Genomic DNA, 24074 nt, shown 5'->3' on the forward strand with positions numbered 1-24074 from the left:
TGGATCCTGATGCTGGGCTTCATCTCATAATCCTGAGATCATGACCTGAGCCTGAGTCCTGAGCCAAAATCAGAAGTCAGACTTTTTTTTTAAAATGATAGTCAGAGAGAGAGAGAGAGAGAGAGAGAGGCAGAGAGGCAGAGGGAGAAGCAGGCTCCATGCACTGGGAGCCCGACATGGGATCCGATCCTGGGTCTCCAGGATCGCGCCCTGGGCCAAAGGCAGGCGCCAAACCGCTGCGCCACCCAGGGGTCCCCAAAACTCAGACTATTAACCCACTGAGCCACCCTCGTGCCCCAGAACTATGCCAACTTCTACCTACTAGTAGGTATTGAGGCAGAAAGAAATAGAATAACAAACTTGCAAAATGACAAAAGCTCAAAGGATACCTTCCATGAACATAGCAACTAATGATACACTTTAAAGATTTTGAAATTCATTTTGTTAGTACACTGTTACAAATACAGAAACACTTTTGAAATAGTTGGAAAGGTATTTATATTTTTATCAATACATTTTTTGCATTTTTAATACCACCGGTCTATAATTTATGTAAATTATTTACAAAATGATTGTTACCAACTGGCAGTAAATAAATTTATTTGCATTTATTAACTTACTGAATTTTTATATTTCAGGGAACAAAATGCTAAACCATTTAACATGAACCAGGTAAATGAAAGCATCCCACAGGAGTTCATCCTCTTAGGTTTCTCAGATCGACCATGGCTAGAGCTCCCACTCTTTGTGGTCTTCCTGGTTTCCTATATCTTGACTATCTTTGGCAATCTGACAATAATTCTTGTGTCTTATCTGGACCCCAAACTCCATACCCCTATGTACTTTTTTCTTACCAATCTGTCACTCCTGGACCTTTGCTATACCACAAGTACAGTTCCACAGATGCTGGTAAACATATGCAGCACCAGGAAGGTGATTAGTTATGGTGGCTGTGTGGCCCAGCTCTTCATTTTCCTGGCCTTGGGTTCCACTGAATGTCTTCTCTTGGCTGTCATGTCTTTTGATAGGTTTGTAGCTATTTGTCGGCCTCTCTATTACTCAGTTATCATGCACCAAAGGCTGTGCCTCCAGCTGGCGGCTGCATCCTGGCTCAGTGGCTTTGGCAACTCAGTGTTGCAATCCACCTGGACCCTTCAGATGCCTCTCTGTGGCCATAGAGAAGTAGATCACTTCTTTTGTGAAGTCCCTGCTCTGCTCAAGTTGTCCTGTGTAGACACAACAGCAAACGAGGCTGAACTATTCTTTATCAGTGTGCTGTTCCTTCTAATACCTGTAACGTTCATCCTTATATCTTATGGTTTTATTGTCCAAGCAGTGTTGAGGATTCAGTCAGCCAAAGGCCGGCGAAAAGCGTTTGGCACCTGTGGCTCCCATCTAATTGTGGTGTCACTGTTTTATGGCACTGCTATCTACATGTATCTGCAACCACCATCACCCAACTCAAAGGACCGGGGGAAGATGGTGTCCCTCTTCTATGGAATCATCACACCCATGTTGAACCCCCTTATATACACACTAAGAAACAAAGATGTAAAGGGAGCATTTAGGAGGTTGATTCTGAAGATCTTCTTAATCAAGAAATAGGAATGCCCAAATGATAGGCCTTCTGAAAGACTTGAGGTTTATGCATTTTAATAATTTAATTGTCTACAAGTTGCCTTATTCTCACTACTCTTAGAAAGAGCTATTATAGTGATCTTCCTCAAATAAAATGTCATTGATAGAAAATTTATTTCATTTCTATTTCCCAAACCTCTCAGGTTTTCTAAGGTCTGGGTGACAAGGGGGCTAGAAATTTGCATGTCTAACGAATGCCTAGGTAATGCTGATCAGGGGACCACACTTTAAAGACTGCTGGACTAATATTTAAAATAAATAAATTTTGCTAAGTTCCTATCTTTTTTCTCCATCGGTGAGAGATGTAATTAAAAAAGAGAATGGAAGCAAGACACTAAAAGAATAAAGTATGAGAGGAAATTCCCCAAAGAAAATACAGTTGTATTTTGAAGTCTAAATAAATAATATGGGGGCAGCCTGGGTGGCTCAGTGGTTTAGGGCCGCCTTCAGCCCAGGTTGTGATCCTGGAGACTAGAGATCGTGTCTCATGTCAGGCTCCTTCTCCCTCTGCCTGTGTCTCTGCCTCTCTCTCTGTGTGTCTCTCATGAATAAAAAATAAATAAATAAATAAAAAATATATACTGGACTACCAGAGATAAATTTTGATATGATCTCAAATTTGGTGTCAGTGACCTTTAAAAGAATTGTGAAGAATAGCAGTGAAATTAGAGTGATGGAAATTGAGGCATTTTGTGTTTTTGAAGATGAGCCGCTAATTGACTCAATACATGATATAATGGCAAACTTTAATACAATTTATACAAAATATATATACAAATATTTACTATCAGTTTGTGATTATTTTAAAGGATATATTTATATTAAAATATATTAATAAGTATATGATATATATTTATTATCTAAATACATATTATTTAATATATTATTTTATGTAATATATCACTTATTACCTTAAATAATGAGTAATATTTAATATATATACTAGTTGATATATTTAATATATAAGTTGATGTATTTAATACATTATTTAAATTATATACTATAAATAATTAGAATCCATTCTGGTTTCATTTAGAACAATAAATACTAAACTAACAGTCTATTTTACTAGACTATTATTGTTAGAGAATGTTATATACATATAACGTATCTCGATTTCTGAGTAGAATTTGCACACTTCTCACAGTTTGTATAATATGGAGCGGTAATGACTAAGATGGTAAAGTAATCCTATTTGCTCCTATTTGTGGGGTGACCCCATTGGATGGGAGTCCAGCAGCACCGGCAGTGAAAGGATATACCCAGGGCAGAACGAAGTTTATTGAATATACTGCAAGGGAGTAGTAGGGCAGGACAGCAAAGCAGAGACTGTCTGCCACAAGGCAGTCCTGAGGACCCACAATTACAGGGCAGAATGAGGGAGGTATAGGGATGTATGGAATGTTCCCTTTTTTATTAACTGTGCCTGGTTGGAAGTAGCCCAACCAGGTTGTTGGTTAGTTAGGGCCTATGGCTATTTTGAATGAGCCTATTGGCATTCAGCTCAGGGGTCATCAAGCCTCTTGTCTAAAAGTGGCATTTACACTATCTGCTTGTAAAACCTCCCTTAAAAGGTGATTACTAAAACCCTACCGCTCTGGAAGGAAAGCACTGTTGTCCTATGAATTATATTCACTTGTCCTACTAGAATATGGACTTAATGGGACACCTGGGTAGCTCAGTGGTTGAGCGTCTGCCTTCAGCTCGGGGCGTGATCTGGGGTCCCTGGATACAGTCCCACATCGGGCTCCCTGTGAGGAGCCTGCTTCTCCCTCTGCCCGTGTCTCTGCCTCTCTCTCTCTGTGTCTCTCATGAATAAATAAATAAAATCTTAAAAAAACAGAATATGCACTTATCAATAATTTGTATGAACTTAAAGATGATAGGCTTCTTAGATTAAAAGTGACACCAAACTGAGAGAAATCATAATTGATAATAACTGATAATTCTATGGAAATCAGAAATAAAAATAAAAGAAGCCATAAATAAATGGATGAAATTGAACATAAATTAATGCAGAGGTATTTACTTCATATTATATACTACAGGATAGTGGGAACATGAGCAGCAATGAGATCTATAAAGTCACAAGTGGGAACATACCATCAATAAAGCATGCAATGATTGGCATCATTTCCCGGACTCCCCTTTGAAGGGATACATTATGAGACTAAGATACTTCTACGGAACCATGATGTGGAGGGCAAAAGCACTGACACCCCAAGAGGGCCACTTTGTCATATTGATTATTTTAAATAAAAGTTACTTAAGAGGCAGTCTGTGCAAGGACACTCTGACCCTCCTCTGTCCCCTGAAAGCAGAAAATGAATCTCCCAGAAAGTTAACCTCCCTGTATCAGGGCACATAGAGAGACAGCTTTCTGACCAGAGATGGGCCAAGAAGGCTGTATAAGCAATTCTTGTTACATCTCCCTAATTACTACCTGAGCCCAGATTCTGTTTAGAATTCCTCACTATTTGAGCTCCCAAAGTTAAGTTTTCTTTGTCCTGTCAAATCCTCACAGATTTATCGTCTCTTTGTCTAAAATATATAAATGCTGCCTGCCTTGGTCATTTCTTCAGGGCCTCAATTTCATAATTGGGCCTCTAGGTGCACTTAATAAAATGTAGGTTTTTGATGTTGTTTTTTTTCCCTCTTGTGTGAATCTGTCTCCCATTGATTTAATTCTTGGTCCAGCTGGAAGACTTTCAGGGTAGAGATGACTTGTTACTTCTCTTGTTAGCTCTCTCCCAGAAAAGGACTTCAAACAGTGGATTTGCATTTTCTTTACCTGCCATCCTTCCAGTAAGGAAGACGCACTACTAAGAATCATCAACAAGCGGGGTATACTGTATACTGAATAAGCATGTATATTTGTGCTAATATAATATTTCTAATGTAAAGAGTGGATAAAGTGTAAGATAGTAAATATGACAGTGTGATTATGTCTGTGTTTAACTTACACACAAATACACAAATTCAATTGTCTAATTACTATCTGTATGACTCTAGTGTTATTCACCTTTTAAAAACTATATCAAGGGGCACCTGGATGGCTCAGTCAGTTGAATGTCTGCCCTTCAGGTCATGTCATGATTTCAGGTCCTGGGATCCAGTCACACATGGGGCTCCCTGCTCAGAGGGCAGCCTCCTTCTCCCTCCCCCCTTTAAAATACATTTTATTTTATTTTTCTTAAGATTTTATTTATTTATTCATGACACACACACACACACACACACACACACACACGGGGGGGGGGCAGGGAGGCAGAGACAGGCAGAGGGAGAAGCCGGCTTTGTGCAGGGAGCCCGATGTGGGACTTGATCCTAAGACTGGATCCTGGGACTCTAGGATCACACCCTGAGCTGGAGGCAGATACTCAACCAGTGAGCCACCCAGGCTTCCTCTGAAATAAATTTTAAAAAGCTCACAGGTGCTTACCAACAGCACCATCCAGGCACCGTGGGGTGAGATTCTTGAGGCTGTTTATTGGTCAGGAGATAAGTCTTGGTGTTCTGTACATCATGTACTTATGGGAAATGAGTCTCTAGGGGCTTATGTTCCCTTCCTCTAAAGATGTTTGTAGGAGAGTCTCCATTTCATATCCTCCAGTTCCATTTTAGATAGAAATCCTTTCACAGGGACAAGACTTTGAATGTCACCACTGGCCAAGAAAGGTCTTGGGAATTTTGAGGACAAAGATGCATATTCCCTGACCTCTGAGATTTTCATTTCCACTTCCCTGTCCATCAGCTTCCCTCCTTAGATGAGCCTCCTTCACATTTGTGAATGCACTGTCTTCGACCTTGAGCCCATGTCTCTCTCTCCTAGAGAAGCTTCCTACTTAACATCCAAGAGGTGGCAAACATTTCCTCCACATTTTTACAACAGACCTGATTCTCACTGGATTGTCCCTGTAAGAGTGTCAGCGTCACCGTCCCCACGCTCAGCCTTGCTCTATGGCCTCTAGTTTCTGAAGTCTCACCAGAACGGGGAGACTTGCAAGGAGGTTTGCAGCCACTTCCTAGATCCACAGGAGGCAAGAATTGTCCTTTAAAGTCATACCCTCTCTGTACCTTGAAGAGCAGAATGATCAATCTCTAGAAACATTGATCAGTGGAGAAGGCACAAACTTAAATCTGCATAACAACCATATGCTTGTTTACATTGCCTGAAAATTTCCCAGGACTGCCTCCCCTCTGGGTCCCAAACATGGATCATGTCTTTAGCTGGAGACGTATTTAAAGGCAGTGACTTGAGACCAGGTTCTCCTGGGTCTCTCCCAAGTATACAGGAGGTATCCATGTTAGTATGCTTGTTTATTTTTCTCCTGTTAATCTACCTTTATTACAGTGGTGTCTCAGCCAAGAACCTAGAAGGGTAGAAGCTATGAAAATTAATAAAAGGAAGTATCTTCAATGGAGTCAGAAGGCCAGGTGAGGGAGCTCTCATGCTCAGCGCTGTCAGTTGCAGATGCAATAGAAAGACATAGACCTTGAGGGTGGATACTGCTTTACCGCGCTCCACCCCTAAGAGCCCAATGAGACACTATCATAATTCAGCCAATGAAAAGCCAGGACATTTTGAAATCTGTTTGCTCCAATGGACTTTTAGTTTAGCACAGCTTTTCCCAGTTCCCCTGATCCTCTAAGAAAGTGTGTTCATCTCCTTTGCCTATGGCTTTGACTGTCCCAGATTGCAAGTCTCTGGCTATGGCTCAGTGAATCCATTTTCGCTGGTAAAATAACTGGCAGTTATATTTTTAAGGTTAACAGGGGGAAATGATTTTTCCTATCCTGCATATAGCACAGCAGTGAGGCCGTGGTGAAGTGAATAAGGGAGAGAGGCATGGGAGACAGATTAGAGGTTGAGGTATGGAGAGGATCAGAATGTGCCAGCCAACATATGCTATATTAGCATATAGATTATTTTCAGCTGAAGGCAATTAAGACTCAAAAGAGGCAGAAAGAAACCTTCTTGGAGCCTCCTTATGTGACAGAAAGCAGAAAATTCTGAGAAATGATGACTGCCAGAAATCCCTTCTCTGGAGAATGTTTATAGATATGAGGCAGATGGAAAGTTGGCACCAAGGTGAGTCTGTACAAACAAACCTTAGTAACATAAGCCTTCTCTTCTATTAATTTCCTTACATATTTCCTTCCCTCAATTCATGCTCCCAGAAGCTAAACCCCTTTGTCCTTTGTCAGGTCATTTCTCCACAATTTTTCACTCTTTGGTAAAATAGAATATCAGCTTCCAAGTCTAACGGCTTCCTTGGATTTTTTATTTCTTTCCCGTGGAGTACCCATACACATAAAGTTGAAAATAAAATCAGTATGCTTTTTCTCCCATTAATGTCTTTCATCAGTTTAGTTGACATGTCCCAGCAACTGAATTTAAGAGAGTAGAGGAAAAGTTTCCTCCCCTACAGGAAGGATGGGTCACTGTAGGATTTGTTTTTTATGATGGGTAAGACAATTTGAATAGAGGAGGGACAAGACAGACTATAATACCAACAGGGCAGAAGGAGAGCATTAGCAGCATTTGTAATAATCGAGGTAAGAGATGCTAGTTGCATGGACCAGGTTGTAATGATAGAGGAGGTGGTGAGCAGTGGCGAAATTCTGGGTATTGTTAAATGATAAAAATTCAGCGGAATAAATATGAAGATCTAATTAGCTTCATCAGATAAATCGTGAATTGGGCAGCATCCCATCTAGCAGGTAGAGCTCCACTGAGCTAAATTAAAGAAAGGTTTTTCAAAAGTAAAAATGAAGTATTAGGACTTCATCAAGATAAAAAAAACTTATGCACAGCAAAGGAAACAATCAACAAAACTAACAGATAACCTGTGGAGTGGGAGAAGATATTTGCAAAGGACATATCTGATAAAGGGTTAGCATCCAAAATGTATAAAGAACTTACAAAACTGAACCCCCCCAAAACAAATAAGTTTTTAAGTTTTTGTTCTTAACCCAGTTAAGAAATGGGTAGAAGACATGAATTGACACTTTTCCTAAGAAGACAGCCCAATGGCTAACAGACACATGAAAAGATCCTCAACATCACTGATTATTGGGGAAATGCAAATCAAAACTGCAATGAGATAGCAATTCACAGCAGTCAGAATGGCTAAAATTAACCACACAAGAAACAACAGGTATCGATGAGGATGCAGAGAAAGGGGAACCCTCTTGCACTGTTGGTAGGTATGTAAACTGGTGCAGCCACTCTGGAAAACAGTATGAAGGTTCTCAAAAACTTAAAAATAGAGCTACTCTATGACCCAGCAATTGCACTACCAGGTACCCAAAGGATAGAAAAATACTGATTCAAAGGGATACATGCACCCCGATGTCTATAGCAGCATTATCAGCAATAGCCAAACTACAGAGAACACCCAAATGTCATTGACACCCAAATGTCATTGACTGATGAATGGAAAAAGAAGATGTGGTTTATATGCACAATGGAATATTACTCAGCCATCAAAAAGAAAGAAATCTTGCCATTTGCAATGGCGTGGATGGAATTAGAGTGTATTATGCTCAGCGAAATAAGTCAGAGAAAGACAAAGACCATATGATTTCACTAATATGTGGAATTTAAGTAAGAAAACAGATGAACAGGGATGCCTGGGTGGGTCAGAGTTTGAGCATCTGTTCTCGGCTCAAGGTGTGATCCTGGGGTCCTGGGATCGAGTTCCACATTGGGCTTCCCGCGGGGAGCCTGCTTCTCCCTCTGCCTGTGTCTCTGCCTCTCTCTCTCTCTGTGTCTCTCATGAATAAATAAATAAAATCTTAAAAAAAAAAAAAAAAGAAAACAGATGAACATATGGGAAGGGGGAGATGAAGAGAGGGAAACATGTCATAAGAGACTCTTAGCAATAGATAACAAACTGAGGGGTGATGGAGGGAGGTGGGTGTGGGATGGTCTAAGTGGGTGATGGGCATTAAGGAGGCAACTGTTGTGATGAGCGCTGGATGTTGTATGTAAGTGATGAATCACTAAATTCTAGTGATTCTCCAGAATTCTCCAGAAACCAATATCACACTGTATGTTAACTAAACTTTAAATTAAAAGAAAACTAAAGAAAGGTTTATAAAGGTGGAGAGAGGCCATTAAAGGAATTTATTAGCAAGTAATGCATTGTTTAGGCAAGGGCGCCCTCCTAAGGGGAGTGGAAGAGAATCTATCAGTAAATCCCTGGTATTGACCAGGTAATCCCATGTTAACTGGTCAAAGGTTATGTTCCTGGAGAGTAAAATTGCAATTAGATTAGGTATTACGTCTTGGTTTCCAGACTTGGGCCTTTAGCCTCAGTGATGGCATTTGGGGCCTGTGGTGGTTGTTTTTTAAACAGTCAAATTGGCTTTATTAAGTGATTCATGGATTGGGCAGCATCCTGCCGGCCAAGTCGATGGGAGTTCTGGGGAGGTGTACAAAATGGGAGGCTTCTACAGGAACGAGGGTGGGCTAGGTAAGTTATTAAGCAAAAGAAAATATTGTTTCAGGCAAGTTCCTTAAGGGGAAAAGCAGAGAGTTCTATCCTGAAAATTACTTTATTTTGCTTTGGGGTCAGGAATGGAGCAGTCCCAGGCCCCAGAATACCTCACTGGTGCTGACCAGAAAGTTCCTGATTGATTGGGTGAGAATGCATTTCTGGGGGAGGTCAAAACTGCAGTTGGGTTCGGTATTAAGTCCAGGTTTGGTGACTTGGCCTAAAAGCCACCATTTGGGGCCCGTGGTTTTCTTTTTAATAATGTATTTTGAAATAAGAGCTGGCACCGTCTACTGATAGATTAGACATGCCTGTAAGAGAGAGGAGTCAGAACTAATTCTGGTTTCCAGATATTCTTTCCTCGAGTCTGTGGGAATGATGTGAAGGAGAGCAGAACATGCCACTCCAAAATTCACCACTTTGACACATTTTTTTTTTTTTGAAATTAAAGATACTTGAGAAACAACCAGTGCAAGGATAGTCTGACCCTGCTTGTCTCCCTGAAAACAGGACTTAAGTCTCCCATGTGCAAGGTACCCTCCCTGTACCAGAAAGTAGAATATAAAATTATCACTAGAAATAGGGAATTTAGGGCTGTTAAAAAGAAAACCACAGTTGAGGGATAGTAAAATAATCCATACCAAATCAACTGATTTTTGTGTGTTTTTTTTTTTTTTTTTTTTTTTTTTTTTTTGAGAAAAAGCAGACCCAGAAACTAAAAACAGAGCAGAAGTCAGCGTTTTGTAAAGGCAATTTACATTTAGAAGAGAAATCTCCATTTGCATGGGTGACTCCCTCTTTATACTGGGAAGAGAGTGATAACTCCAAATTACTAGCAATTCTATCAAGGAAGAAGGCACCAGACTTAAATCTGTGTAACAACTTCACTGTGCCTTGCCTGGTAACTTCCTACAACTGCCTCTTTCCCACTCTCACCCAACATCTTTAGCTGAAGATGGTATTTAAATGGGTGGCTTGGGCCATTCTGGGGGGCTTTTCTAAGTACGGGTCTCTCCTATGTATTCAGCAGGTGTACTTGTCATTAAACTTGCCCTTTTTTTCTTGTTCATCTCTTTTGTATGGGGAGAGGGGTGTCTTCAGCCAAGAGCAATGAAGAATAGGAGAAAAGTTGTTTTCCTCCCCTGCAGAGTCTTTATCAATAGGGATAGAGAGAAAAATCAAATTGAGAATAACAAAGTATGTTTGCTATGTTTGTCTTGTCAGTTCTTCACAGATTTATTGTTTCTTTGTCTGAAAGGTACAAAGCTGTCTGCTTTGCTCAGTTCTTTGAGTCTCATGTTTTTATGGGGCTCCTGTACTAGGAGGTTAAACTTGTTTTTCTCGTGTGAATCTGTCAATTGGATTATTAGGCCAGCCAAAGAACTGATGAAGGAGGAAGGGACATGTATCCACATCTACGGCTGCAGTCCTGGCTCCTGCCTAGTAGGAGAAAAAATTGCTATCTCTCAGTTTTTCAGTAGAAGTTCTTGCTTTCAAGGAGACTAGGTCAACATGGGTATGTGCCCATTTAGACCTAAGACCATATAGCCGGGGGCGGGGCGGGGGGGGGGGAGGAACTGTACTTGAGTAGCTGACTCCTGGCTTTCTGAAACAATCCCAGCAAGCAGGGCATGGCAGGGCCCATGTGTGATTCTTTTAAGTCTGGCACCACCTGAGCATTTGCTACAAATGTCAATTCTTGTGCCCACCAGCAATCTACTGAATTGGCATCTCTAGAGTGAGTGGCCCAGCCATCTGTGTCTAATAAGCCCTCCGGGTGATTCCCACGCATGCTGAAGTTTGAGAGCCACTGGCTTAAACTAATTGGGAGATCCTGAGATTGGACCTATTGTCAGTTCGAAGAGGCAAAAGTAGAGTGATGAGGAGTCAGCCAATACTGTGCCCTGCAAGGGTGTACTACAATACCATGCTGGAGAATGCAAATACATCCATCTACTCAACTGATAAATACTGAGCATCTAGTTGTTGCCTCTATGATTTCAGAAGTTAGAGATGTAGCAGTAAGTAAGCTAAACATGCCAAATCTCTGTTTGGAGCATCTCATCTGGTAAGTGTCAGAAGATTGAAAAAAAAAAGAAGAATGGTGTGTCACAAGGAACGCAATGTGTGAGAAAAAACACAAAGCCAGAAAGAGGGGTAGAACGTGTGTGTTTTTCTAGGGTGTTGCTGTGTTATGTAGAGTATTCTGGAAAGGCCTCAGTGATAAAGATGATGTATAGTTTCCCCTGAAAGACACGCCTAAGGAGGGCAGAGACTGAGGAGAGGAGAGACTGGATAACTATTTGAGGGGAGAGCTCGGTGGTCATAAGGAAGAGACGCTAAACATGCATTTTGGGCTTGTGCTTGGAGGCTTCTGAGGAATTCCATAATTCTTCATGGTTGGAACACAGTGAAGAAGCTGGAGTAGGAACAGATGAGGGGTGCATGTGTGTGCATGTGTGTGTGTGTGTGTGTGTGTGTGTATAACAGACACATAGGGCCTTACGCATGATTTAAGGAATTCAGGTTTATCTATACCTAGTTACACATTCTCTCTTCATCTCCTTGCCCCCAACCTAAGCTGAAAGCTGGTTGGGGGCAGGGAGAGGCTGTGGTTCCTGAGAGGGGAGCTGTCTGAATGAATGAATGTATGGTCCAGTATGGTGCTTAAGAAGGAACCCCTTCCACGTAAAAGAGGGAGCGCCCCCTGGGGCTCATCCTAAGCCCAATATGGGAAATCAATTGCAAATGCATGTAGGCACGTGCAGGCTTCTAGGGAGGATGTGGGGGTCTTTCAGCACATTCTCACAGATCTGTGAGCCCACATGTGAAGGACCCCATTCCCACCCTAAGGAAAGATGGCCAGAAGCAGGAGACTTTGGGCTTTGAACAAGGGTGAGATTTTAAAGGTGTGTGTAACTTGGGAGTCTGGCCCTGTGTTTGCACTCAAAGTTGGCAAAATCTCCCTGGAAAAAAAAAAAAAAAAAAAAAAAAAAGACAGAAGGGCAGCTCCGGTGGTTCAGCGGTTTAGCGCCGCCTTCAGCCCACGGTGTGATCCTGGAGACCTGGGGTCCAGTCCCGAGTCCCACGTCGGGCTCCCTGCATGGAGCCTGCTTCTCCCTCTGCCTGTGTCTCTGCCTCCCCCCGTTTTCTGTATCTCTCATTAATAAACAAGTTAAAAAAAATCTTTAAAAAGAAAAAGGTCGTAGAAAAATCTGTGCTTCAAAGGGAAATTTTGGAATACCCTTCTGCATCATCCGGTTCTGATCCAAGGACTCTGCAAACTGTAGAACCAAACGATAGAAAATAATTCGTGTCTATAGACATGCAAATTAATTGCGTCTCCTGATTGAACATCTCCTTCCTCCCCTGCCCACTGCCCCCAGCGGAAAAGCCAGTTTTACCCCTATTTACACATTCACGTCAATAATCGTGATCAATATCACATCAATATTCCTTTGATTTCTCCTTTGACCTGGTAGTAACATCTCCTCCGTTCTTTCATTGATGAGCCGAAAAGCGGTTCATTTTTTTAAAAATTTTTTTTAATTTTTTTTAATTTTTTTTAAATTTTTTTAAATTTTTTTTAATTTTTTTTAAATTTTTTTATTTTTAGCGGTTCATTTTTATAGTCGTACGAGAGTTGTGATTGTGCCTGTTTTGTTGTTTTTATGCTTTTGAAAATTACCCTCCATTAAGAGGTCTGTGTGTGCTCGCTTTGACTGGAAGGAGTCTAGCGTCACCTGCATAACCATAGCAACTGAAGCGTGCCTAATCCCCAGCCTTGCTGTTCTAGGGGCGGCCAGCAGAGGGCGGTACCGGGCCCCTCCCTGCGCGGTCCCCAAGGGTCAGACCGCGCTGGAGTCACCGCGTGCCCAGGGAATTTGCAACGCAGGTGAGCTTTTCCTGAAAGGAGGGGAAGAAGGGTCATGGCAAAGTTCTAGGCAGTAAGAGCAGGACAAGAGCTAAAGAAAAAGTAGGCAGGTGTGTTAGGATCCGTGAGCAACAGCAGGTGACAGCACTTCCAGCAGTGGCGCTGCCCGCCTGCCAGGAGGCATTGGTGGTTCAGTGGTAGAATTCTCGCCTGCCACGCGGGAGGCCCGGGTTCGATTCCCGGCCAATGCACAGGCCTTTCAAGTTTTCTTTTCTTGCAGTCCTTTCAAATTATTTCGGAATTGCTCCCGTGGAGTAGTAGGATACCTCCCTCGTCCAGTGTCTGAGCTTTCATATCCATTGTGGGACTTTAAGACGAGACGCGGAGGAGCTTCCACTTAAGTCAGTGGGTCAGGCTGGCGACTGCTCTTTCCCGACAGGAACATCGAATTTTCTGCTTTCAGAGTATGTGCCCTGGATTCATTCTCTCGTTGGGAATATGGGTAAAACCAAAGTATAGACTTTGCGGGGGAAAAAAAATTAGGATAAAGGTGGCAACTAGAGGAAATAAAATAAAGGAACTGCTTAAAACGGACTCTGTCAGTGGAGCAGAGTGGCGCAGCGGGAGCGTGCTGGGCCCATAACCCAGAGGTCGATGGATCGAAACCATCCTCTGCTAAGCTGGCTGTAGTTTTGTTTTGATTTTCAACGCTCCCCCCTCCCCCCCCCCATTGGATGCATTTAGAACAAATCCTGTCTCTGCGTTTCTAACTAAGGTTCTGCAACTTTTGGACGAAATTCATGTACCAACCAGGAATTTCTAACTAAGTAATGTCAGGTTCCCCATGTGGAGAGCAGAGGATTCATTTTAACCCATCAGTGGAAAGGTCACCATCTCTACCTACTACCGTATTGTGAACCAGACGTAAGTTTCGAGTTCAAAAATCACCGTATAGGGCTAGTCTCAGCTTTAGAGATTCAGTTAAGGGCAGTTTGGAGTATTTAAAATAGCAACTTCCCCAGCAATCTCCCCCACCTCCCCATCCCGGCTCTGTTTTCCTTCTTAGCACTTAGCCCTACCTGCTGTATGGTATATTTTATAGTATATATTTTCTCTCCCCTGAAATGTAAATTCACAAGAACAGAGTTTTTGGTTTTTTTGTCTGTTTTGCCACTGTGGTTGTTGTAGTATCTAGAATACTACCTGGCACATCTTAAGTACTGGTGATTTTGTAAGTATGTTAAAAGTTGCAATTTCTAATACAGCAAACACCAGTATTTGAGTTTTCTCCACCTTATTTTACCTTTTAAAAAATTATGGAAGAATACAAAAATAACCACACACGATTATTTAATATTATGGCATATTCACTAGAAATCTCTATATTTAAAATAAAAAAAAGCCCACAAAAACTGAACCACTCTTTTTACCCATAGTCCCAAACCTAGTATCTTTCTCAGGGCAAGTCTGCAAGAATTTGCTGTGCTTCTCTCCCATTCTTGTTGTTGAATGAATGATTTTTATTTTTGAAGAGTGGCAGTAGCAGCTGGATAGTAGATCTCGAGTCTCCTGATTCCTCAAAGTATTCATCTTCAATTGTAGTCCTCACTTGGCAGCTTTGAATTAAAGTCCTATATCAATGCTGACTATTGAGATTTCCAAAGCACAGGATTTCACAGAGGCCTGGAAGTTCCTTGCATGAAGCTATATTCCTCTTGCAGAGCTCAAATCTGATGAGCTTTGGAGGAGGACAAGGAGACGGAGGCCAGCTCATTCTTCCCCACCTTCCTTTCCACACTCGTCACCTGGAATCATCTGCACTTTATTGATATCTACCACTTACATTCTATCTCTATCAAGCTATAAAATAGCCTAATGATTTAAGCGCAAGCAAAGATGCACTGCTCTGCAGATGAGGTAATGTGGAAGCGACCACATGGCACCAATGACTGGCGCCCTGGTATGCTTTCCTTCACTTCCAAGTAGCTAGTAATTTATTCTGACAACTCATACCTCTCTTAGTAATAATCCCCCTTTTCCTTCTCCATGTCAACATTTCATTCTCAGGCCTGCTTCTATCGGTGGGTACCAACTAGTGGAATGCCAGCACCAAGGCTTGAAAACCCAGACCTTTTTTAGTGCAGGTGAGGGAAATCCCCTTTGCAGCTGCAGAGGAATAGATCCTATAGGGCTTCATAAAATGGACCTGGCCACGGATATTTCTGGTGAAGAATTTTCAAAGACATCGACTTCAGATTGCTATGACCTCTGAAAGTCACATTTAAATTCTAGGTCTGCACATGATTGCCTTTCTCTTTTTTATTTATTTTTTAATTTTCCTTTTTTAATTTAAATTTTTAGTCAATAACATACGGTGCAGTATTGGTTTTTTGGTGTCTTTCTCTAAAAATAGTCATAAGATGCTAACTAACTGGAATCTTCTTTTTTCCTTCAAGACTTTTACATTATGATATTTCTTTGTTCAATCTGAAGACAATATGGTTCTTAACTCTTCTATATGCATGAAGGTAAAGTAAAACAAAATAAAATCAGTGATTCACTACATAGTTGATTTAAACAGCATGTGAGTCTGTATCTCATTTAAATAGACAGTAGAAAACAAGGAGCTAAAAAGAGAAAGAAAGAAGCTGGGTCCAGGGAACAAGGTGGGCCATTTGCAGAAGGGAGTCCTGCTGAGAGAAGGGGTGGAGCTGTTTAAGATTCTTGTGGCCTCTACGGTCTCCTTCCTTTCACAAGACAGGAGAGATGGAGAGCACTAAAAGAAAACAGAGAAAATGTTGAGACTGATGGAAGAAAAGTAGGTAGAGGAGAATGTATCCCAGTAAGATAAATCTCCCATTAGAGGTGCATGGGTTTATTTACCCAGGTAGCTATTAAATCCATAGTAAATACCTCCAAATACCCCTTTCCACTTTTATTTCACTGCTAGTAGTAGCTTGAAGAAATGGTAATTTTTCTTTTAGTTTACTTCTTTTTCCATTTACTTAAATAGGACAAAATAGCTGGGGGTGCCTGCTGTGTGCAAGACCTGGTGCTCTGCCCCAAGCAGATGAACAGATTCTTTTCAGTGGAAGATTTAGGAAGCTGGGGAGATCTGGGCATGTGCTCTGGGCTTTGGTGGCAGAAGTACACGGGACAGCTTGTCAGGGACATAGAAATCTTCATTAATGCCCAGAGATCTCCAATTGCGAACTTAAGGGTTTGATGAAGAATGCAGATATTTCTTTTAGTCTGTCTGCACCACGTCATACATTTTTTATTAGCTGCTGCCTATATTGAAAATTTAGAACATTCCATACTAAAGTGCATATCTTCTCAAAAAATTTAAAGAGTTGCTGTCCAGGGTTTGCAGCAGGGCAATGATGAGGTGAAACCCCTCACATGGCCTCATTTGCTTCAGGTATCTGACATTCCAACTGGTCCCTTTCATGGGCAGATGCTAGCTGGCAGTTTTTTCAACATCCTCGTGCAACGGTTGTTCTTACAGCAGCATTAAGAGAACAGAAATATGCTATTAAAACAAGGAAAATGAAATTTGGTGCCAAAAGCCTATGTTGCTTCAATTAAAAATTGCAAAGAGCACCTTTTTTTGTGGACAAGGCCTGGTTTCTAGCATCCAGCCAGTTTCGCTCTTATGGGGTGGGCCCTTGTGAATATTTGACTTTAAATCTCTGGTTAGGTGGACAGCACGACTGTCTTTAGCTGCAGCTTGAGCTAAAGGGAAGTATTTTATGAAAGATAATTTGGAATAGAAGGCTGAGAGTAAAATGACCTTATGTGCTGTTATGGATTGAATTGTGTTCGCTCAAAATTCATAGTTGAGCCCTAACCCCAGTGTGACATGGCCTTTAAGAGGTAATTAAAGTTAGATGAAATCATAAGGAGGATCCTAATCCAATAGCACTAATGTTCTTAGAAGAGACTCCAGAGGTGTGCAAACACCGAAATGGGCCACATGAGGACACAGGTGCAAGCCAAGAAGGGGAGCCAACCCTGCTCACACCTGGATCTTGGACTTGTAGCCCCCAGAACCACGAGGAAATGAGTATTTATTTATTTATGATTGTATTTATTTATTCATGAGAGACACAGAGAGAGGCAGAGAGAGGCAGAGACACAGGCAGAGGGAGAAGCAGGCTCCATGCAGGGAGCCCGACGTGGGACTCGATCCTGGGTTTCCGGGATCATGCCCTGGACTGAAGGCGGCGCTAAACCGCTAAATTACCCGGGCTGTCCGTGTAGGTTATTTAAACCAGCCAAGTAAATGGTATTTTGTTGTGGCAACACCAGAAAGCTAATGCAAGCATTTTGATCGGATGTTTGGATTTGGTTAGGCAGTAAAAGTGTCAAAGGAGGGCTAAGACAAACATTTGGAAACAAAGACTACCTGCAAAGAGAGCAAGAGTAAAACTTGGGGGAAGCATGCATATTTAAAAGGACAGAGGGAACTGCAAAATGACCAAGGTTACCAAGTTTATACTGACCTGTTCATGATGGAAAAAGTACAATTTAGTTACATGTAATCATATTCGTAAATGCTGAGGTGTCTTCAAAGGGCAGCTCAGCAAAATCAGGGGTATGAGTTCCATCAGGTGTTTTGGTTTACAGGAAACATTAAAACATTTATTACTTTCAGGACCAGGAATTGAGAGTGCATAACCCTCTTTATACCTCATTTCTTAAAAATTGTAGGGAGTATTTGGATTTTTCTTTGGCAGCTTTGACCAGATGGCAATAATCACCATGACTTTTGCTCTCCTCTTGGGCTTTCCCGCTGTCGTGTGCACGAGTGACTGTTGGAGAAACTCAGTTAAATCCAGTGGTTAAAGAGAGACAGAACTAGTAACTGTACCTACCTACAGCTCACGGCTGTCCCCAGGACTTTGAACTTCTGAGGAGAGCCATTTAGGCAGGTTCATTGGAACCTGGAGACAATCTTCGACCGCTGCCTCCGCCTCTTGCCGCAGGATGGCAGAAGAGGACAACGAATCCTAACGCACCACTCTGGGTTTCTCAAGGATGGAAGAGGAAAGAAAAAAAATCAACCCCGGAAAAAGCAAAGACAAGAGGGGAGGAGTAGGATGCCGAGGACTTCAGGAACACGATTAAGTTAGGGAACTGCCCTCCATGGAGCAGGGTTGCTTACCGGAGGGATCTGCCGCCAATCCTCCAGGCTCAGTATCCGGGGATTCCTTGATGAAGCGTAATCAAAGGCGAAATTTCTATTGCGGCAGAGCACAAAACTGAAACCCTCTTCCCAAAGAGCGTCAAAGAACCCGTGCTAAATTTGCATTGATAGTGAGCCTAAATAAACGCTTACCCAATGTTTTACCAGCGATCTCCCCTCTCTCAACCTAGCCCCAAACAGTTATACTGCAGGCGAAATGCACCAGCTGCTTTCTCTGCGAGTGTAGATGGCTCTGAAAAGAGCCTTTGGGTTGGATGGTGCCTCAGAGCGCGCTCACTTGGAGCTGGTGTACTTGGTGACGGCCTTGGTGCCCTCGGACACGGCGTGCTTGGCCAGCTCCCCGGGCAGCAGCAGGCGCACGGCCGTCTGGATCTCCCTGGACGTGATGGTCGAGCGCTTGTTGTAATGCGCCAGGCGCGACGCCTCGCCCGCGATGCGCTCGAAGATGTCGTTGACGAACGAGTTCATGATGCCCATGGCCTTGGACGAGATGCCCGTGTCGGGGTGCACCTGCTTCAGCACCTTGTACACGTACACCGAGTAGCTCTCCTTGCGGCTGCGCTTGCGCTTCTTGCCGTCCTTCTTCTGCGCCTTGGTCACCGCCTTCTTGGAGCCCTTCTTCGGGGCCGGCGCGGACTTGGCGGGCTCGGGCATGGTGACCGGCAGGAAGGCAAAGTGAACCAGGGCAACGCACCTCTTCAATTATAATGACTTACGCAAAGGAGACGGGGAGGATCGCTGGTGATTGGAGAGTACCTTGGGTGACATCACGTCACAGTTTGACCCAATCAAGATGGTCACTCTACGGAGTTGCGTTTCCATTGGTCTAAATTGAAATGAAATGTTAGCCAATTGCATAGCGTCCTTTTCGCGCCCAGGAGGAGCTATAAAAAGTGCATTTCTGAACGTGGGGCTCTAGCCACCCTTAACAAACGCTATTAGTAACTCACTATGTCGGGACGCGGGAAGCAGGGCGGCAAGGCTCGCGCCAAGGCCAAGACGCGCTCGTCGCGGGCCGGGCTCCAGTTCCCGGTGGGCCGCGTCCACCGCCTGCTCCGCAAGGGCAACTACGCGGAGCGGGTCGGGGCGGGCGCGCCGGTGTACCTGGCGGCCGTGCTGGAGTACCTGACGGCCGAGATCCTGGAGCTGGCGGGCAACGCGGCCCGCGACAACAAGAAGACGCGCATCATCCCGCGCCACCTGCAGCTGGCCATCCGCAACGACGAGGAGCTCAACAAGCTGCTGGGCCGCGTGACCATCGCGCAGGGCGGCGTCCTGCCCAACATCCAGGCCGTGCTGCTGCCCAAGAAGACCGAGAGCCACCACAAGGCCAAGGGCAAGTAAGGTTTCGAGGGCAACAATTCAAACCAAAGGCTCTTTTCAGAGCCACCCACTACTTCTGAGGAAGAACCTGAACACTTTTGAAACTTTAACCACCGATAACCTAAGTGTTAGGGACAATACCTAGTCTCCCTTTTGACTTGGCCATTTCTGGTAAAAGTCCTTCCAACTCCGTTTGTTCAACTATAGAGCCATGAAACCACGTTTACTGTAATCTATTTGATAGCATCAAAATAAGTTAATAATTTCTAACACCTATCAACCTCTCACCACAGTAGGCAGGGCAAAGGAAAGATTTGGTGCTCCAGGCGGCTTCCACACCAGTCTTAAAACTTGTTCAAAAACAACAACAAAAAGTAAAAATAAAACGCTTTTGTTCTAGGTCTCCATACCATCACTAAAAGTAGGTCTTGGGACCCCTGGGTGGCTCAGCGGTTGAGCATCTGCCTTCAGCTCAGGGCGTGATCCCCGTATTCAGAATGGAGGCCTGCATCAGGCTCCTTGCGAGGAGAATGTTTCTCCCTCTGCCTGTGTCTCTGCTACTCTGTCTCATAAATAAATACCTAAAATCTTTAAAATAAATAAAAGTTGGTCTTAATAATGCTCTCATGAAACTGAACTTTTTATTTATTATTCATGATAGTCACAGAGAGAGAGAGGCAGAGACATAGGCAGAGGGAGAAGCAGGCTCCATGCACCGGGAGCCCGACGTGGGATTCGATCCCCGGTCTCCAGGATCGCGCCCTGGGCCAAAGGCAGGCTCTAAACCGCTGCGCCACCCAGGGACCCCAATTTTATCCCATATTATACCCAAAGGGGGAAAGGCTGAAATTAAAATGCATTTTTTTTAAGGACAATTTTGGCGCTGACTTCCAAAATTCCAGGTCCGATTCCCTTTCACTGGCGAAATCTTAACGTTTTGGTTGAGAACAGTAGACAGGGTGGAGGAAAGTAGTTTTTTTCCTATAAAAATAGGGACTATGACTAAAATCATTAGTATGGAAAACAAAGCCGTTTGGGAGACCATAGGACTCCAATGAGGATTGGATTAAGAACCAATCAGGTTACTTCCTCGACAGTTGTGACCAATCAGGAGGGGATTGTCCGTATAAAGTCTGGTCCCGGCAGCAACTCTCCAGTTGCCGGGTTTCGCAGTACAAGCACCAGCCCATGGCTCGCACGAAGCAGACGGCGCGCAAGTCGACGGGCGGCAAGGCCCCGCGCAAGCAGCTGGCCACCAAGGCGGCCCGCAAGAGCGCGCCGGCCACCGGCGGCGTCAAGAAGCCGCACCGCTACCGGCCCGGCACGGTGGCCCTGCGCGAGATCCGGCGCTACCAGAAGTCCACGGAGCTGCTGATCCGCAAGCTGCCGTTCCAGCGCCTGGTGCGCGAGATCGCGCAGGACTTCAAGACCGACCTGCGCTTCCAGAGCTCGGCCGTCATGGCGCTGCAGGAGGCGTGCGAGGCCTACCTGGTGGGGCTCTTCGAGGACACCAACCTCTGCGCCATCCACGCCAAGCGCGTCACCATCATGCCCAAGGACATCCAGCTGGCGCGCCGCATCCGCGGGGAGAGGGCGTAAACGGTCTTTCCAAAGCTTGTCCCTCCCAAAGGCTCTTTTCAGAGCCACTTTCATTTTCACCGAGAGCGGCTGTTGTACTCCTGGGCTGGGTGTTCCTTGAAGTGCGAACCTAGTGAAAGGTCCTGCGAGCGCCACCGGAGCGCTGTAACCTGGTCTTCAGCACAACCGCATCCTGTTTCCTGTATGTAGAACTTGTAATTTGGGAAGGCCACGCCTTGTCTCTATACGTTAACTACTATGGAAGCAGTTGCCGAATAGCTAGTTTTTAACGGCTACAGTCTGCAGAGTCCCCCCCCACTCCCCCGGCCTTGATCCCTTGGGTAGCCCATACGTAAAGTGTTTCGCAGCAAAGGGACTTAACCACCTTCCCACCAAATAAGGAGATTCAGCATAAACACTGGTACCTTCCGCCCCCACATCTGATACAGTCAGGCTGGGAGCAGAGTTGTCCTTCCCTTCTGGCATATACCCACAGCATGGCAGAAGGGCACGTTGCAGGTTCTAGTTCTACTTGTTCCATAGAAAAAATGCTTTGAGTTGTCCAGGTTCCCAGGAGGTGTGGAGTGCCTCTAAGCTGAACTCCGGCAGTGCTGGTATCCTGTCTAGGATCTAGCAGGTGTGCAGGCCTCACATTTTCTTATTGACACTCAATTTCTTTTATACAACTCCAAAAATTTGCCTGCAGTCATAGCTCTCTTTACCAATAAAATGAGCTAGTGTTAAGACCATTTCTTATGAGAATTGACTTTCTCATTGTTTAGCATTAACATCTGGTAACTATAGGATAAGGCTCTGAAATGTTCATTTTCCTTCACACCCATTCTAAACTACAATACTGTAAAATCGGTGAATTGGCCCTCTCTCTGGGTCTTATTTGCCAGCTTCCAGGAGCCTGGTAATATAGAGTATGCATGAGGAGCAAACTGCAGGCAGCATGATTTCAATACCTGGTTGCTCAAGACTGGACTCCCAACAACCTGACAATAGTGACTTCCCTGGAGTACAACCACAGAGACCATTTGGGTGGTAATAACCCTTCTCTACTCGAGCTTTCCTGTAAACATTGTCCCTTAGAGGACAACATATTTCTATGAAATACTCAGAAGTGTTCCCTTCAAATCACGTGTGAACCTAAGTCTAAAAGTCATAAATTTTGCCCCACTGGGACACCTGGGTGGCTCAGTGGTTGTGTCTGCCTTTGGCTCAGGGTGTGGTCCCGGGGTCTGGAAGGAGTCCCACATCGTGCTCCTGCAAAGAGCCTGCTTCTCCCTCTGCCTGTGCCTCTGCCTCTCTGTCTCTCATGAATAAATAAAATCTTTAAAAAAATAATAAATTTTTGCCCCACTTTCTCTCCCCATATAATATACATGTCCTAAGGCCAAGATTTTTCTCGTTGTGTTTACTCTTGTATCCCTAAAACAGTAAAGTTTGACTTAACAGCAGGTGCTCATTAAATTCTAGTTGAGTGAATGTGTTGCTGATTAACTGTCTTTTAGACACAAGACAGTTCCCTGTCAGCCATAGGTAGTCACTGAGTGCTTACCACTATGTGCATTATACCTTTCATCCTAGATGTACATCATCACCACTATTTTCATGCCCATGGTGAGCAGATAAAATACAACAACAATTATATAAAGCTTTACAGTTTCCAAAATATCTTTACTTACCTTTTGTATGTGAAATTGACAACAGCGGGGTTTAAACAGGGCCTATCACCGCTCCCTCACTAGCTCTAGAAAAGCTTATCTTCTCCCAAAGTATCCAATAATAGGGGACAAAGTTGGTCAATTTGTTTAGGATTCTTTCAATAAACCCTAAGATGGAAGATCTGGATAAGCATCCAATGGCTGCAGGAAAATAAAGGGGAATTACTGTGGGGGTGGGTGTTGAGGGGGAGCTAGGGGCAGAAAAACCTGTTTTCCTTTAAGTGAAAAGACCAGGGCAGAAGCTAGGTTGTTATGTTTCCCGGCTCCTCAGAAAGGGCATCTACTGGAATTGGGAGTCTGTACATCAGTGAAGATATATCCTATTTGAAGGCTAAGTTTGGACAGAGAAAAGGTGGTTTTAGGACATGTTCAAAAATTCTTTGATATTCTTACTTTCAAAAAATGGAGCCAATTCTTCTCCTCTGGAGTTGGGGCTGGACTTAGGTACGGGCTTCTAAGGAACAGGACAAAGCAAATGGCATAAAGTCAAAGTGATAGAGAGCTGTTTTGGAGGCTAGGTCACAGAGGGTGGTGTTTCCTCCTTGTTTTCTCTCCCTCTCTCTCTCAGGCCACTTGCTCTGGTGGCTTCTGGCTGACTTGTTGGGAGGATACTCAGGCACCCCTGTGGAGAGACCCACATGATCCCAAACCAACAGTCCTTTTCCAACAGTCTGTGAAGAACTACCAGTACCTATGGGAGTGAACCATGTCCAGCCCCAGCCAATCCTCAGGTGACCATGGTCCCTGCAGTCACCTTGACTCTTGATAGACCGTGAACCAGATCACCCACCTAAGCCATTCTCTGTTTTCCAAACTTCCGAAGCTGTGTGAAATAACAAATTTGTTGTTTTAAGCTGCTAAGTTGCTTTTTGGGGGGAGGGGGCAGTAATTCATTATACAACAATGAATAACAGCAATAGAAGGAAAAAAAAGAGGAATAGTAAAGAGTCACCCAATGGACTCCATTAGTCTAGATGGGATGACCACATCCCACAGCTCTTTCCCTCACCATTAGGGCGTCTGAACTCACAGGAACTTCCTTTGGCCTTGTCCCATTAGCGGCAAGGTTTTCTTCTGTTGCTATCCAGACAGGCTGGAGACCAGCTTTGTGGTGCTGATTTAGAGAGGCTGATATCTTTGGTTGCTCAGGTAGGGCTGCTTTGAAGGGGTGCACCTGGTATGCACCTCTAGCTAAAGACTCCACTCAGTTACCCGACCGC

General features: G+C 43.8%; 4 protein-coding genes and 2 non-coding genes across 9 annotated transcripts; 5 read left to right on the plus strand and 1 right to left on the minus strand.

Moving 5' to 3' along the window:
* The first annotated feature begins 663 nt into the window (after positions 1–663).
* On the plus strand, positions 664–1605 carry LOC144306523 (olfactory receptor 2B2). Its single transcript, XM_077885935.1, has one exon. The coding sequence runs from the start codon at positions 664–666 to the stop codon at positions 1603–1605; it is 942 nt and encodes a 313-aa protein (XP_077742061.1).
* An 11589-nt stretch (positions 1606–13194) lies between these two features.
* On the plus strand, positions 13195–13265 carry TRNAG-GCC (transfer RNA glycine (anticodon GCC)). The gene has a single exon. It is a non-coding gene; the product is annotated as a tRNA-Gly (tRNA).
* Positions 13266–13620: 355 nt separating this feature from the next.
* Positions 13621–13692, plus strand: TRNAM-CAU (transfer RNA methionine (anticodon CAU)). Its single transcript has one exon. It is a non-coding gene; the product is annotated as a tRNA-Met (tRNA).
* Positions 13693–14347: 655 nt separating this feature from the next.
* Positions 14348–19029, minus strand: LOC144306544 (histone H2B type 1-C/E/F/G/I). 4 transcript variants are annotated; one of them, XM_077885976.1, is made up of 3 exons: positions 18182–19029; positions 17892–18039; positions 14348–15790 (listed from the first exon to the last, which is right to left on the minus strand). In XM_077885976.1, exon 1 carries the CDS (start codon positions 18875–18877, stop codon positions 18497–18499), a length of 381 nt encoding a protein of 126 aa, XP_077742102.1. In that variant the 5' UTR covers positions 18878–19029; the 3' UTR covers positions 14348–15790; positions 17892–18039; positions 18182–18496. The 4 variants fall into 4 exon arrangements, with proteins under 4 accessions (XP_077742102.1, XP_077742101.1, XP_077742103.1 ...); XM_077885975.1 differs by having other exon boundaries at positions 17892–18047; XM_077885977.1 differs by lacking the exon at positions 17892–18039.
* Positions 19030–19155: 126 nt separating this feature from the next.
* On the plus strand, positions 19156–20214 carry LOC144306540 (histone H2A type 1-E). The gene has a single exon (XM_077885968.1). It carries the CDS (start codon positions 19175–19177, stop codon positions 19565–19567), a length of 393 nt encoding a protein of 130 aa, XP_077742094.1. The 5' UTR covers positions 19156–19174; the 3' UTR covers positions 19568–20214.
* Positions 20215–20348: 134 nt separating this feature from the next.
* On the plus strand, positions 20349–22439 carry LOC144306537 (histone H3.1). Its single transcript, XM_077885966.1, has one exon. The coding sequence runs from the start codon at positions 20735–20737 to the stop codon at positions 21143–21145; it is 411 nt and encodes a 136-aa protein (XP_077742092.1). The 5' UTR covers positions 20349–20734; the 3' UTR covers positions 21146–22439.
* The last annotated feature ends 1635 nt before the right edge of the window (positions 22440–24074 follow it).

This window comes from Canis aureus, chromosome 37, assembly GCF_053574225.1.
Source record: "Canis aureus isolate CA01 chromosome 37, VMU_Caureus_v.1.0, whole genome shotgun sequence".
Classification (NCBI taxonomy): Eukaryota; Metazoa; Chordata; class Mammalia; order Carnivora; family Canidae; genus Canis; species Canis aureus.

Coding starts and splice junctions, on each gene's coding strand:
- LOC144306523 (XM_077885935.1), top strand. CDS start 664: ATGAACCAGGTAAATGAAAGCATCCCACAGGAGTTCATCCTCTTAGGT.
- LOC144306544 (XM_077885977.1), bottom strand. CDS start 18,877: ATGCCCGAGCCCGCCAAGTCCGCGCCGGCCCCGAAGAAGGGCTCCAAG.
- LOC144306540 (XM_077885968.1), top strand. CDS start 19,175: ATGTCGGGACGCGGGAAGCAGGGCGGCAAGGCTCGCGCCAAGGCCAAG.
- LOC144306537 (XM_077885966.1), top strand. CDS start 20,735: ATGGCTCGCACGAAGCAGACGGCGCGCAAGTCGACGGGCGGCAAGGCC.